General features: G+C 35.6%; 1 protein-coding gene across 4 annotated transcripts in view; it reads left to right on the top strand.

Moving 5' to 3' along the window:
• The window catches only part of LOC110450246 (sulfotransferase family cytosolic 1B member 1-like), a 24,493-nt gene extending 15,647 nt beyond the window's left edge, over positions 1–8,846 (top strand). For 3 of the 4 annotated variants that reach the window (XM_021497646.1, XM_021497647.1, XM_021497648.1), the window contains exons 2-6: positions 2,923–3,137; positions 5,443–5,781; positions 6,452–6,555; positions 6,681–6,867; positions 7,048–8,846. In XM_021497646.1, the coding sequence (XP_021353321.1) occupies positions 2,939–3,137; positions 5,443–5,781; positions 6,452–6,555; positions 6,681–6,867; positions 7,048–7,160 (942 nt within the window). In that variant the 5' untranslated portion in view covers positions 2,923–2,938 and the 3' untranslated portion in view covers positions 7,161–8,846. Of the gene's footprint in view, positions 1–450; positions 536–2,922; positions 3,138–5,442; positions 5,782–6,451; positions 6,556–6,680; positions 6,868–7,047 lie in introns of those variants that run through there. The other variant, XM_021497645.1, reaches the window with a different exon arrangement.
• Positions 8,847–16,720: the final 7,874 nt, after the last annotated feature.

Here is a 16,720-nt window from a genome sequence, read left to right as displayed (position 1 = left end):
GGGTTGTCTAAATAATCATACTTTATATTACATTATATGACAAATCACAGTTTATATTTTAATGTGGTGCACACAAATGCACATCTGTAGAATATATGTGTGTTAGCTCTGTAACGGGTTGACTGACCTATCGTGCGGTGATAACGTGTAAACATGTCGAACTTAACAGGTGAGAAACACAACATTGCTCGATGGGAAGGTTCCATTACGATGGTAGCATGAGGGGTCAGACATGCTGGCCTACATATATATATATATACGGGTACCTTACAACCGCGTAGCACCTATTGTTTGGATATATATATATATGACAGATGGTGATAGCGGTACATGGACGACACATATGATATATAGATGTCAGACAGAAAATATAAATATCTGTGTCAGTGTAGTAAACACGGAACACGTGTTCAGGTAAAAGGAAAATGGAATATTCCATTATGAGGTTAACACGAGGGGCTATAGTCAAAACTTGTGTGTGCTGACGTGAAGAGTGGGATGTATTATTGGGGCGGAACAATTGGGAGTGCATGGTGTGAGTATAATATGTTGGTAATATTGTAAGTAAGGAGTATATAGGTGCGTGTGTGGATATTAAAACGAGTAAGAACAGTAGCGTTCATAGCACGGTGATATAGTGTACATGTATCTGGTGGCCGTGTAGGAATGGGTACGTGATTATATCAATATAGGGTAGATAAGTTAAGCTAATACCAATTTATTCCCATTATAAAAAAAACAACAGTGGTACAAGCATAGACATATATATTAGAACACATATAAACAAGTTGGTATTATCAAATTAATAATCAAACTAGGGAAAACAACTACTACATTTAAACTAATGGTTTAAATTCTAACCTTTTATTTTGATACCTAAAAGACATAATATATATATATATACATATTATGTAATTGTTCAGGCTTTAAAAATACCACAGATTACATACTTACCAAGTGTCCAATATATGAGTAAAGAACAAGTTACGAAGCTATGGGGAAAATATATCGTTTTATTTGGAACAATGGACCAGACCGTGTTAAACGTAGTGTTATGAAAGGTGATAAATCGGAAGGCGGGCTATCTATACGCGACATTGAATCCCAGATAGATGTTTAAAGGGCATCCTGGATACGAAGGTTAGTACCTCCTGTAGACGCCTGTTAGTTTAAATCAATTTTATTGCAACAAAACGCCTGTTGTTAGGGGATTCCAAATTAGTATTTGGAAAAGCTCGGTGGCGCCAGTATTGTGTTTATTATGTCCCATGGACACATAAGTAACCTTCCAAAATATAATGTACCACAACTTTACACTGGTATCCTACAAGCATGGTTGAAACTTAGAGAAATTAATACACTACCTTTTAATATGATTATAAGGGAATTCGCCGGGAGATCATTTTGAGAAATAAAAATATCGGAATTAATGGAAGTTCGCTAATTTCAAGAAATGGATTGAGTCTGGCCTAACTTTTATCAACGATATACTAGATAAGGATGGCGGTATAAATAAAATTAAGATAAACCGACAGTTAAAAGAGGAGTAAGTCATGTAAAGAAAGCTATACCAAAAGAATGGAAGGAAACATATTTAAATGGAAGCTCTTCCACAATATTCTCCAAATTGAATCTTCCTTTAAAGATGCAATAATAATGATAATTGATATATATGTAAAGTTAAGGATAATTATATGCACTATTTCATTGAATGTCAAGAAGTACACTCATTGTGGAATTTGATCAATGAGATTCTACGAAAAATATTTTGCAATGTTCAGTTAAGAAATATGTATTCGTTGTGATAGGATATAAGATATTTGATACGAAGTGCAAAGAATTTAACCTTTCACTGTCTCTGATTAGTTACACAATATACAAATATAACCACATCTCAAATAGAACGCTTGACAATTGCTCAATTGTATATACCTTGAGAGAAAACTACTACTACAGAGATATAAAGAGATTAACTTTTCAAAAGGCATGGCAGTGTCAACGATTAATGAAAAACCTGGTATACAATGAGTAAAATTATTAAAAGAATAAATAGAAAAAAAGTGCAATGATGATGATACTGAAGGCTTTCCGTGTTGGAAGTTTTACAATTCAGACTGGCAGGAATCTTTTTGCGGGGATTTAGAACCGATTTCGTCTGCAATTTCAGATTTTGAAGAGAACACTTTGTTTTTATTTATGAGATGGGAGGATGGTGATGATTTCCTTTTTCCAGCTATTTTCCGAATCATGTTCCATACTTTTTTGGAGGATGAATTTGAAGATAAAGTAGAAACTCTTACATCAAAGAGGTGGTGGAAAGATGAACCGCTGGGATTTGGCTACGATCAACCCGGAATGGCTGTGGCTGTATTGACACTTTTGTGGTGTTGATTTCACATTCTAAATATGCTGCACTAGGTAAAACCTTTGCATGTTGTGGTTTGTTACAGTCGAAATAGGCTGCACTAGATAAAGAATCGTCTGTGGTCAATGCTGTCAGTGAAAGATAAAAAGCTTTCAATTGAGATTTAAAATAAAAAAAAACATTTTATATTATGTTCTGGTTTTTGATATCTTCCCCAATGACTATCTATTCCGGCTATCGTTTCTAAGGAAGTGCCGACATTTTAGTTTGTCCTTGCTTGGTAACGAGCATGTCTCGCTGGGTATAAAAAACGCTGTACATTCTAAAATGTCAGCGCTTCCTTAGATACGACAACCGTAAAAGATTGTCCCTGGGGGAGATCTTAATACAAGATTCTTTTGCTTGTTTGTTAAATTTCAATTGAAAGTTGCACTGTCAGCATTAAGTAAGCTGCACTAAGCTAAGAATCTCTATAATCAGTACATCTTAACATGCTCATTATTATTTTTTCTAATATTTTCATGCAATATAAATTGAGATGTTTTCTATCATTACAGATAAATAGGAAATAAGATGAATCCCTCTGCGCTTGATCCTGAGATAATAAAACAATACTTAAACAATATGTGGAGCAAAAAACATCCCACTTACGATGGTTGTATGCTTCCGAAATTCGGACCGCTATTTCCTGATCCACAAAAACACATGGAGGCAATAAGGAATTTCGAGTCAAGGGAATCAGATATACTACTCTGTACATTTCCCAAATCAGGTAAGAAGCCGTCACGTGTCTTGTTTTTAACTGTGATACCAAATGTTAGTAATGGTGGCAAAATTGTAAATATTATAAAAAGAATATAACACATGTAAGTAATTAAATATCCTACAGTAACAAACAAATCACATTTATTAGCTTACATTAAATATCTTACAAAAAAATACTTAAAATAAGCAACAACGATATTACATTAAATTGCAAACAACAAACTTTCATCAAATATATATTCTAACACGATTCGTTTGCAACGCGTGTTTTGATTGGATACGAACCATGTTCTAATCTGCGATAGAATCATGATCAATCGTGTTAAGCTCCTCCTATCGCACTTAAGACACGCCCCGTTTCTAACCAAAACAATATGGCGTCAAGCTCGCCTCTTAGCGAAATCCCGCTGAGGCTAGCAGGCAACAGAACAGAAACGACCAATGAAATGTATTTGTTGAATGAATTAAAAAGAAAACATTCCTTGTTCTTACCTCCATTTATTACTGAAACGTTCGTTCCATCCGTGTGAAAGCATCTAGTCAGATCCGAAATCAAATGAAACATTTTACATGTGTCATATGAATTGACACAAAACTCTTCACAAATCTATACAAATAATCACCGATTTTGTTGATAAGCACAGATTGGTATGCATACTGACATGGAAATGTAAGAATTTTGTCAATATTAGTCCAAATGTGTCGTATAAACTTTGGTAACAGGACGTTCACGAACAATCCAAATATTCCGCCTCGTTAACATACAGATCGAGCGCTCGCCAGTATGGGCGGGGCCAAATGACCGACTTTTGAAAGCATCTTTCCGATTGGTCAGTCCGCTGCAGAATGACACGTCGCCAGTTCAGGTCACAAAGTACTGTACTACGTACTTTTGTACAAGGAAATACAATGTTTCTAAACATATTAGCTTAGTATATTCGTAAAGGTGTGTTAGAATGGGGATAGTACGTTGTTTTTCGTGTCTATACTGAGGATTAGAACATGAAGTTTGGTTTAAACTCTCTACCTATCGGTCTCGAGTTCAAACCAAATTTCATGTTCTTATCGCCAGTATAGCCACTCAAAACAACGTACTATCCCCTAAACAAAGAATGAGCCCAAAGTTACAAAGAACTCACATAAACCATTTGTTTTAGATATATAATATATTGAATTTGTATAAAACAAAACAAATGTAAGATTGATTTGGAGACCCTTGAAAAAGCACAAGGAGAATAAGACCATGTGTTTCGTAAGGGAAGCGTCTACTGCTTCATCGACGGCTCCCGCCATGTAAATCTAGGTCACCTCCAAGTAATGTCACGTCCTCACATGGAGAGCACGGTTAGTGACAACAAAACCACAAGGCTCACTAATTGACATTATTAAAAAAAACATCGACCTTCCTATCACACAAAGAAATATCTTATTTCCTTGTTGATGACGACCATAAAACTTGCCTATAGTCCTCATCCACCTGCATCCTTGGAAGCTCTGTGTTGTGTGTTGTCCGTCAGTAGTCGACATCTATCACAGAAGTCATGCTATTGGAAGCTCTGTGTTGTGTACATGTGTTGTCCGTCAGTAGTCGACATCTATCACAGAAGTCATGCTATTGGAAGCTCTGTGTTGTGTGTTTGTCCGTCAGCAGTCGACATCTATCACAGAAGTCATGCTATTGGGAGCAAGCTCGTGTATACCGAATCAGCTGTGATATATAAACTCCGAAGTTAGGAGACTATCAGAATTTATTACAATCAAAGACCAGTTAAGAGTTCACATCAAATAGCCCATAAAAAGTAACATCAAATAGTTAACACATAATTTACTTCAAATACATGATAATTATAGCTTATTTTGAATTTGTGATATGTTCAAATAGTCACCTTTCTTATAATACTAAAATGTAGGTAGTTAAGATTAAGTTGGGGTTATTCGGGCTATTTTGTGCCTGCTTTCAACTCTAACTATTCGTTATCATCAAATATATATCATCTGTTCATATATTTTATCAGAACTTCCTTCATCTGAAATTGCTAACAAAAACCACCGTAGAAAATAAGTTTTATCAATCAATTGTAGAAGACGTGTTTGTTTCGATAGCTTGATTAAAGAAATCATAAAAAATACATATTACTGAAATTCAGATTTAGATATTACGATCATCATTTGATAGCAGTTAAAATTCAAACAATTTAAATCTGGTATATAATGCCATCTGAAGCATTTCAACAATCAGAAATATTTTTCTCCTAAATATTTATATTTCAAATCAATAAAAATAAAAAGAATAAGGCGATGATTTGTTACAGGAACACACTGGGTACACGAGATTGTGTCGATGATTCTACAAGGAGGGGCACAGTACACCAGTGGTCATAAGATACACACGATGATGGAGTCTGCCGATATTGAACAAATGCATGAGCAACCCTCTCCGCGTTTCCTCAACACGCATCTTACATTTCGTCATCTCCCAAAGAAGCATGTAGATAATGGATACAAAATCATCCATGTTATAAGGAACCCTAAAGATGTGATGGTGTCCTTTTACAACCACTGCCAGAATGACCCATTAACGGCCTGTACAGAGGAAGACTTCCCCGGGACATGGAACAACTTTATCGAAGACATGTGTGCAAACAAGCATAGTATGTCCTACATGTTTTAATCTGAGAACAGCAACAACGTATTTTTTTCGAATTATGGCAACAATGTATGTTTAATTCTAATGATAGCAACAATGTATATTTTAGTCTTCAATGTATGTTTAAGTCTAATGATAGCAACAATGTATATTTTAGTCTACAATGTATGTTTAAGTCTAATGATAAAAACAATGTATATTTTAGTCTACAATGTATGTTTAAGTCTAATGATAGGAACAATGTATATTTTAGTCTACAATGTATATTTAAGTTCATTGATAACAACAATGCATGTTTATGTCTGGTAAGAGCAACATTTTTTTATTTTTTGTTTGTTTGTCTGATGATGTTTGTAGGGATGCATATTTAACAACAACAGAAAGAAAGTATTGTGAGTGACGTCAGACAAAAAATCAGTAAATATTATAATCTGCGGGGTTTTAATTGATAATGAATTAACTTGAAATATAGTCAATTTTGTCTCCCGATCAATTGGGGATATGAAAAAAGTAAAAGATTACGTATAAATCGTTATAAATCAAGACTCGTGACATGTCTTCTGAACAATTATTTAAAAAATGTTTGTCGCCATATACATAGATATAAGCGGTTTGTGTAATGTACATGTGTATTAGATACTTTGTCACTGATTCCTCTACTTTTCATGTTCCAGATTTCTATGGGGGTTATATCGGCTATGAACGAGAGTGGGCGATGTCAAAACAGGCAAAAACTGCAACAAATATCCATACTGTGTTTTACGAAGATTTGAAAAAGGTATCATGCTTTAGAGTTAATGCTCAATAACTACAACTTTCCCATTACCTAATGTATACATATTATCACGTTTTATATTGAACTTAAACATTTTGCTTTAAGAAGCAATGCTATTTATTTTTCAGAATCCAGTTGTAGAAATTAAGCGTATGGCAGCTTTTTTTAATAAAGAAATAAGCCCCAAACTTATGGAGGAAATCGCTGACAATTGTTCGTTCAAAAACCTTGCGGACGCAACAACATCAGGCAAGAAAGGTGTGGATATACTCAGCAAAGTTTCAAAGGACGGAACCAACTTCATATTCAGGAAAGGTAACCCTCCTCTGATACCATGTAAAGTAAATTTATCTAACAAATTGGATACACTGTTCAAACCAGTGTTGAAGCTTGGCTCTTTTGGATGTATAGTTCCTCGTGACTTTAAATGTGTCTTTTCGTCTCAGTAAACCGTTTTAACGTGCTTTGTTACGATATCTCCTCTCTTGTTCACAGGTACCGTAGGAGACTGGAAAAACTGGTTCACTGTCGCCCAAAATGAAATGTTTGACGCCATGCTGGAGACGGGGTTGAAGGATACCAATTTGAAATTTACATATGAACTCTAAAAACGTGATATCCTATCCATTATCTATCCGGTAGTACAGTGCAGTCTTATATGATGTACAATAAGGAGCTGACATACAATCGTATGGTGTATTTTTATGGAAATACTGTGTTATTACAAAGTAATACTGTAAATACACCATATGGTACTAACTCAGTAGTACTAACGACATCTACTGAGTTAGTGCCGCATGATGTATTTTTAAGTGGCTGTTGCCGAGTTAAGATGGTTAAATGTATTAACATGAACAATCTTCTAATTAACAATTTGAATAGAAAATGCTGTTTAATTAAGGTATGACGTATTTGTTTTTGCATAAATTGAGTAACTGTGGTATGATGTACTGAGACCGGTAATTTTGTCATTACAAGAAAAGAGATTATGCCATCCAGTTTCAATTCAAATTAATCAAATTATTTTCAGAGGGATTAGCTGAAATAAGAAGTAAAGCTGAAGCCGTTTTTAAATAAATGTGATAAGACGCCCGAGTACAAGAAGAGGTTCAGATGTTTATCCTGTGTGCGCGTAGCATCATAAGACAGAGTCCTTGTTTTAACAGTTTTACGTAAATTTGAAATTCTGCTTTAAAGAATTTAGGTGATTCTCGTTGTCGATTATCCAGGGGTACGTTGTAGATTGTTGTCGATTGTCCAGGGGTACGTTGTAGATCGTTGTCGATTGTCCAGGGGGACGTTGTAGATCGTTGTCGATTGTCCAGGGGTACGTTGTCGATCGTTGTCGATTATCAAGGGGTACGTTGTTGATCGTTGTCGACTGTCCCGGGGTAAGTTGTAGATCGTTGTCGATTGTCCAGGGGTACGTTGTCGATCGTTGTCGATTGTCAAGGGGGACGTTGTTGATCGTTGTCGACTGTCCAGGGGTACGTTGTAGATCGTTGTCGATTGTTCAGGGGTACGTTGTAGATCGTTGTCGATTGTCCAGGGGTACGTTGTCGATCGTTGTCGATTGTCAAGGGGTACGTTGTTGATCGTTGTCGACTGTCCAGGGGTAAGTTGTAGATCGTTGTCGATTGTCCAGGGGTACGTTGTNGATCGTTGTCGATTGTCTAGGGGTACGTTGTATATCGTTGTCGATTGTCTAGGGGTACGTTGTTGATCGTTGTCGATTGTTCAGGGGTACGTTGTTGATCGTTGTCGATTGTCTAGGGGTACGTTGTATATCGTTGTCGATTGTCTAGGGATACGTTGTTGATCGTTGTCGATTGTCTAGGGGTACGTTGTAGATCGCTGTCGATTGTTTAAGGGTACGTTGTTGATCGTTGTCGATTGTCTAGGGGTACGTTGTGGATCGTTGTCGTTTGTCCAGGGGTACGTTGTAGATCATTGTCGATTGTCTAGGGGTACGTTGTATATCGTTGTCGATTGTCGGGGGGTACGTTGTAGATCGTTGTCGACTGTTCAGGGGTACGTTGTTGATCGTTGTCGATTGTCTAGGGGTACGTTGTAGATCATTGTCGATTGTCCAGGGGTACGTTGTATATCGTCGTCTAGCTATCTGGTGACTTTACATAACTATTATACCTGTTTCACGTGTTGTACAACATTCCTTTCATACAAAACGTGTTGGGGATACGAACATCACGTGATGTATACAATCGATGGATCCGTAACCTGTTTTGATCGAACCCATTTAATCGATATTACATGAAAATAAACTTTGAAAGTAATTGAGAGTATTTTTTAAATGTGTTGCATTTTTATACTGACTTCTCATTCCGTAACTCGGTGCTAACCACACAGCTAGATATAGACACAGGGTATAGACACGGAGTATAGGATATTCACTTGATTTGCTTAGTGCTGCTTATTTACATTCAGTAGCTTATGTGTATTATATTTGGAAGAGTTAGTAACTTAATAATTTTGCCTGTAGAAAAAAATAATAATTGCGTAATAGTTAAAACATAGAGGAAGGAAGATACAATTACAAACGTTTATTCTAACTTTCTCACATAGCCTAACCACATCTTACTAATTGTCTTCTACAAAGTTTGCCTTAGTTTTATAAATACATTTTGTGGAATCCTCGTCATTGAGATATTATGGTCTCCTTGTAGGTTCCCAGACCCGTTCATATCAGACGAATTAATGACTATAACATTGTTAATTGACAAAACGCTAACTTCCCGCAGAATATGATGTCAACAGACCAGAGGAGGGGAGTGCTGACAATATCCTCAAGTGGACATCCCTGTTGATGAGAACAGGGGAACAGGGCAATAAAACATGAAATACTGATCATGGCTTGAGAGATTATTGCAGCGTAACTTAACATAGTAATCATATCATTGTCCCCACCACTGTAAGGGTCTCGTCTGCTGTGGTAAATAACAACACTTGCTGTGGTGTGACCGTGTGTTCAAGTTATAAACTACTGAATGAAATACAGTTATTAGCATGTTTTAAATTCGTTCTGGTTCTATAATATATATGATATATTTCTAAGTTATTAGTTTTGTTAACGAATCAACCAATCAAAATATCCGGTTTTCCCTATCTTCATTCGTAAAAGTTAAAAATATGTTTTGTTAACGTAATATTATCGCAGGGTTAGGGTCGGGAAACAGACCGAGTGGCAACTCCTTACATGATGTTTTGAACTTCTAAACATGATATTTAATGCTACCATGCATTAGTAAAATTTAGACAGGTTATTTCTAGGTGACAAAAGCACGCAAATGCAGCTGGGAGTAATCCAGTTTTGTGTCGCCTTTTAATAAATAGGATAATAAGGTTAGATATCAGAACGACTCTTGTGTAGACTATAAAGTTTGGTTTGGTTTGGTTTAGTATTGTTTAACGTCCTATCAACAGCTATGGTCATTTAAGGACGGCCTCCCCTGTGTGCAAGATGTATGCATGTAGTGTATGCATGTGTCTTTTGGGAGTCTGCGATATGTTCGTGTTTGTCTCCTTGTGATAGCGCGGAACTGATGCCGACTTTATAGTGCTACCACACTGAAACATACTGCCGAAGACACCCAGCAGGACACCCCACCCAGTCACATTATACTGACAACGGGCAAACTAGTCGTATCACTCCTAAATTGCTGAGCGTTAAGCAAGAGTAGAAACTACTATTTTTACAGACTATAAAGAAACACATATTTGTTGAAATACCAGTTTCCAAAGTACATTTTTAAGTTGTACGTAAATCTTACCTCTGAGGGAATTGTTAGAGTATTTAATATAGATTTAATCATTAAATGAATGAAATACTCATTTCAAATAACTTAATTTATATGTCGGAGATTAGCTTCAGAGCGATAGTCAAGGCATTGCGGAAGTACTCAACTGTTTATTCAGATCAAGCAATAACACAATATGAAGTAAAAATGAAATATCTGAGTGAAACGAACAATTTTACAGTATTAGAACCAAGTAATGAAATTATTGATTTAAACAAAAATAAAATGTTTACATCATTACATAGACATTAGTTTTTTTTTTATACAAGTGAGAGTACATTTGTTTATGTGTACATGCCAACGTTGTGACTTCCTTATTTTAGTTGTGTTTCTTGCTTTAGGTCTTTTATTTCCCGATTGTCGAATGCTGTACCGATTTGATTTCAATACAGTGCACAACATATTAGAATGGAGATTTGTACTAAAGTGACTTTTGACCAATACCAGTTTGCAGTGAACATTGGAGAGTAAGAACATGTTTAAACATACATTGACTGTTATACACGGGCTCAACTCTCGAGTGTTATTTGTTTCAATTTCTTAATAGATAATATTTAAATAATTGCATCGATAATTTTATTAACATTTTTTCAATAATGAACGGAAAATAACTTTTACTGTTCATTCTTAACTTATATGAATATACATATTTATTGCAAACGTACGACTGGTTATTTTAATGACCTTAACCATTTGTGTATGGCACTTACTATAACAGGAACGTACCAAGAATATAACAACACTCATTGAGGAAACCTGATGTATATAAATCAAAATCATATTTAGAGTAATCGTCTCCACAATTTGAATTGATGGTTTAAAGAATACCAAAGATATATTTGAATCTTTATATTTAGCAACTCATTTAAATATATAACTATTTCATACAAACACATAATGTATATGTACTGTTATCTGTTATAATTAAAACAGGTAATTTCTATTGCTATATACGAACCGAATTGTCACGGACTTAAACCCTATTTAATAATAGCTTTATATTTGGTCTTTTTCGGTTATATATCTAGTTTCTATCTAAATAAATATGTTTCCGCTCAAAATTTTGATTAATGGGCTGGTTTAAATACAATTGAATTATTTGGGATACAGTAAGGGAATTTCCATATCAATTTTCCTGTTATCATAAATTTACTTTTTAGCATAAAGTTATTCTGAAAGTTGATTATAAGGGACACATATATGCTATACATGGGATGTGAATAAGGGTAACGTACATGTGACATGATATAAACGGTTGTTCAAATACATGTGTTCCGCAGGCATATGATAGGAGTGATAAGATTAAGTGTTGAGTCATGCGCTGTACTGGTGCACTAAAATGTAGGACACGTGAGGCCTGATACAGCATAGGAATGTCTGAAGATGTAAATGGAGTGACATCTCAATGGAACTGGATTTTAAGGATCCCTGTCCCTCTGCACTATGGTTTTACGTATACTCAGTAACCTCCTCGTCATTTCGTGTTGACTATACTTTAGCACAGGTTTGCTAAGGCCACTCCGTTGACCAGGTAGATCAGTCGATTAGAACTATAGTACATGTACAACCATCTGAAATCTGCGGTTAATTCCGGTAAAACCCCTACTGAACTTTTTTTAATCAGATACCCGTTGCTGATTTTATTTTGTTTATTTCATCTCTATTATTTTTCATACAAATAAAACTCCGCAGGGTATGGCTAAAGTGATGTCGGAGAAAACAGTTTCAAATACGTGGTTACAGTTTTGTCCAGTAGTATCAGGATCCTTAAGAGACAACTTAATGACACAAGTTTGTATAAAGTGTTAAGCATCCTGATCTGTATGTCAAATAGAAGATTTGTTTCTGAAACCATTGCTTATTTCAGAATACCTTTGAAGAAACTCTTATTCAAATATATCAGAAAAATAAACCATTTGAATGTTAAACTACATCTTGCGTTGTTATGCTGTGTATTGTATCGGTGTGTGATTTATTATCTCACCTGCCCGAATGGCAAGTGAGTTTAATTCATGGTGCGGCGTCCGTCGTCCGGATGAAGGGTTACCATGTTTGTTCAAATGAATCACCTTCACCCATTTGCAAGGTCACAGGGGTCAAACATGTTGAAATTTTTAAACAACTTCTGAATAATCTAAAGGTCAAGGGCAACGATATTTGGCCAGAATCATGCTGGTATGAAAGACTTTAAAGTCTGTTCAACTTAATGTCTTTGTTTGACTTTCAAGGTCACATGTGTCACAAGGTTAAATCTTGTTATAGATTCTTTGAATCAAACACTTGTATTTTGCTTGTAGCTGTATTTTAGTCCACTTTTAAGATTGCAAGTGTAAGATTAATACCAGGTGAGCGGTTCATGCCCAATGGGCCTCTTGTTTACTGATAGTCTATATCAGTTAATTTAACTATCATAATTGTCACTGATGCTTGGTGTAATGAGAAATGGACACCTTTCACGAGACATAAACTCAGTGTACGTGACAGCCTTATCAGACGATAATTTGTCACACATTTCAGAGGCGACGGTTTGATATGTTTCTGTACCATGGTTCTTGTCGGCCGCTGTGTTGGTACAGAAACATACAAAAAAACACTGGTTTGACAACCATTGTGCACAATGATATGAGTTTTAGTCCCAAACCGGTTCCCGGGTAGGATTATAGGTTTGCACTCCGTCCGTACGTCCGTTCGTCCGTCCAACAAGTTTGTCTGGCACATATCTTCTATACTATTTCACATGGAGTAACCAGATTTGGTGTACAAAGAAATCTTGGGATGGCGGAGTGCAGAGTGCAATAATTAGGTCACTGTGACCTATGACTTGACCTTTGACCTTAACTTTTGAAAACGTTTATCCGTGGCATATCTTCTATTCTATTTCACATGGAGTAACTTTATTCGGTGTACAATGACATCTTGGGATGACGGGGTGCAGTGTACAAGAATAAGGTCACTGTGATCTATGACTTGACCTTTGAACTTAAATTTTGAAAAAAGTTTGTCCGGGGCATATGTTCTGTATTATTTCACCTGGAGTAACCATATTTGGTGTACAAAGATATCTTGGGATGACAGAATGCAAGAAGTAAGTCACTATATCCTCATTGTGACCTATGCTTCCTGATATAGGTGTACTGTTTTTTAAATATATAAATCATTACTGGTGAGGGACTATGGATTGCCTTGCAATACTCTGCCTTGTTCTTATCACTGTGTTGAAAAGTGTTCCATGGTACACAAAGATATGAAAAATGAATTAATTTTGTCCGGCACTTGTCCGCCATCATATCACATGGTTATTGTATACATGATGTCACTTTTGGTAATTAACACTTGCAACAATAATTAAATTTAATCGAAGAGGGTCTGTCACATAGTCATGGTCCTGACTAGGAATAGACTGATGAATAGGAATAGGATAATGAATATCATCTCTATCTGCAGGAGCAGCATCAATGTGCTTCATGTTTTTCTTGATGTTCTCTGCAAAGAATAATGTAAAATTTCACAATCCTGAAAACGTAAAGTTAAATAGCCGTAATCATAGCAGTGCATGATGTCATGTTAGTAAAACCACAAAGAGAAAGTATTGATTGTAATGATGGTGTTATATTCATTTAAGACTGAAGCGAAATGATACAGTGATTGTTCATGACTAATTAATGAAAACTTTTAGAATCAAATTGATTAAACCTGCATACATGAAAATATATTATAATATAGCGATGAATGCTTTAATGGTTATATGATCAACATTAAAGAGAAAATGTTTACATTTATTGAAAAGGGCAAGGTATACATGCTTGTCTGAAGATTGATAAGTTTGTTAAAATATTAAATTGTGCTGATTTTCACCTTATGCATGTCAACTGCTAGTTGTGAGCCCTCTGGGACTCGAACCCAGCATCCAAAATCAATTGGATGGTACCAAATACAAAATTCTGTTCATGCAAAACGAATGAAAATCAGCAGAACATCCAACCAAGTACAAGTTCAAATGTTTTTTTTTTATAATTTGGTTTATATTGATCAAATTCTTATTCAATTATGAAACTATATATGTAGCATATAGTAGTGTCATGTATAGCATATATAGAGGTTACACAACGAGTGGTTGTTGAATATGGTATTTATTTCACTCGAGTTAGTTAATTTTCAAAAGTTACAAAAGACACGAGCTTTAGCGAGTGTCTTTCTGTAACTTTTGAAAATTAACTAACGAGAGTGAAATAAATACCATACTCAACAACCACGAGTCGTGTGATCTGTTTCTTCTACCACAATACGCTGTGTTATTCCACTCTCAGATCATTGTATAAACACGCAGACTGTTAGATAAATATGAGTTATATACCACACGTTGTATATGACCTTCAAGAGTTTTGATTGGTCGAGAAGATGAACTTTGACCGGGAAGACTTTTTCCACGCGCTTTTTGCCACATGCTGTTTTGTTTACGTCGTCTGCTGTCCACATCCGACAAATGTTGGTGACTTTGTGAGGTTATGCGGAAAAGGGGGTTATTAAGGCAATATTAAAAGAAGATGATACTTAAAGATTTGATCGCTGGTTTCAGGCAAAATTGCTACAGACGCTCAATATCGTTTCGACGTCACACCGTCGCGTGTCCAGGTCGTGAAACCAAAACAAGATCTTTCACAGTGTCGGGAAATATTTCGTTCTCCCAACATCACGTTATCGCTATTTGGACGGTCTGACTATGGCTGAACTTTCACTATAAACGTCAACCATAGAACCGTCACTAAGAAACGTAGGCCTATGGTTTTGGACATAGACAGGATAAGTTCGTCTTCATCACTTGGCGGGAGGCAGACTTCGTACGATATGCTTACGCGCATCAGAGACGTATAAAGCTGTGTTATATACGTCTCTGCGCGCATATAGTCCGTGGTTTGTTTATATAAATTAATGCAATACTGCTACTCTCAATATTTAAAGTCGTTCATCTATTATATTTTTTCATAAAGTTGTTGCCGAAACATTAATTTTGACAATTATTAAAGAGGTATGGCGGAAAACTGCCCGTATTTCCCTAAGTCGGCTTTTTTGAAAACGGAAAAAATTATTGATGAGTAAATAATCTTTAGTAGCAAAAATGCATGGAATAGATATAAAACCAATTGAATATTAATTTATGAACTGTTGAGAAATTCGGTATTGTTGATATAATACTGCAAATATAGCCATATTCACTATATCTATGAAAGTGAAGGGGTTTCTCAACCTTAAAAAATACTTTCAATACTTTCCCATCCGAGGACCAACTTTTGAATAAACATTTTGATTCCGTGATGTAATATGCAAAAACAAATCGTATGACGGAAAAGTGATCCTCCTTTGGGAAAGTGCTCAAAATAATGAAAAACCGGGTTGATCAAGGTTTTAAAACTGCGACAGATGTTTCTTGGGTTAAAGCAGTTTGTATTTCCCTTTTTGTCTATGTCCGATGTAGCCTAATGTGTAATGCAGTTAGCTTGTGACCAGAAAATGTGAACAGCGTAGGTTCGAATCCACATTCAGATTCACTTTTTTGTTTGTTTTACTTTTGTTTAATATTTAGGCATGTGATCATTTTCCTTAATTAAGTGATAAATATTTTTCAAATCAATAGAACATTTTATTGATATTTTAATAACATACCCATTGATTTATCTTCTACTGAATCATGTCAACAAATCTCTGTATGTGTGTACAGTACAGCTACGCTTTGTAGTTGAGACATCATTTTAAATGATATTTTTGAATTGTTTTACAGTCATATTGGCTCTAGTATTTTTATTTATTATCTTAACGCAAACAAACGATGCCGAAATACAAAATATATGGCATTGTTACAAAGCAAAAAAAATGAAGTGTTATTATCGAAAAGATCTTACCGAACATGCGGGAAATTCATCGTCGAGGCCAGTCTCATTTGTTTGAAATGCAGGAAGACTGCAGCAAAAAAGTTAGGAGCGCAATACACGTGTAAGACAAGCTATTCGAAAACTATATGTAATTTTATCAAAGAAAGAACAAAATCGATATGTGTGTTTTTAAAAAAAACAAGTAACAGCATGACGTAGCAGTAGTAATGAAAACTTAATCCTTTCAAACTTGTTGGTAATGAATGTACGATCTTGTGTTTTATACAGCATAACGCGAAATACGCATGTATTAGTAGCCATAGCCTTGAATTCGTCTGTTTACAATAATCTATTCTTAGACACGGGATTCCGATCGTGCTACCTGTATAGAAATACCTGAGGACGTGTCATAACAGTGCACGGTTGGAAGCGCGCACTATAGCGGATCATAGCTTTGGGGAAATAGGCATAGCAACCCGCCTAGCT

This window comes from Mizuhopecten yessoensis, unplaced genomic scaffold, assembly GCF_002113885.1.
Source record: "Mizuhopecten yessoensis strain PY_sf001 unplaced genomic scaffold, ASM211388v2 scaffold5141, whole genome shotgun sequence".
In the NCBI taxonomy this organism is placed as follows: Eukaryota; Metazoa; Mollusca; class Bivalvia; order Pectinida; family Pectinidae; genus Mizuhopecten; species Mizuhopecten yessoensis.
Note: the sequence above shows the minus strand (reverse complement) of the source record. Positions and strands in the feature narration are given on the sequence as shown.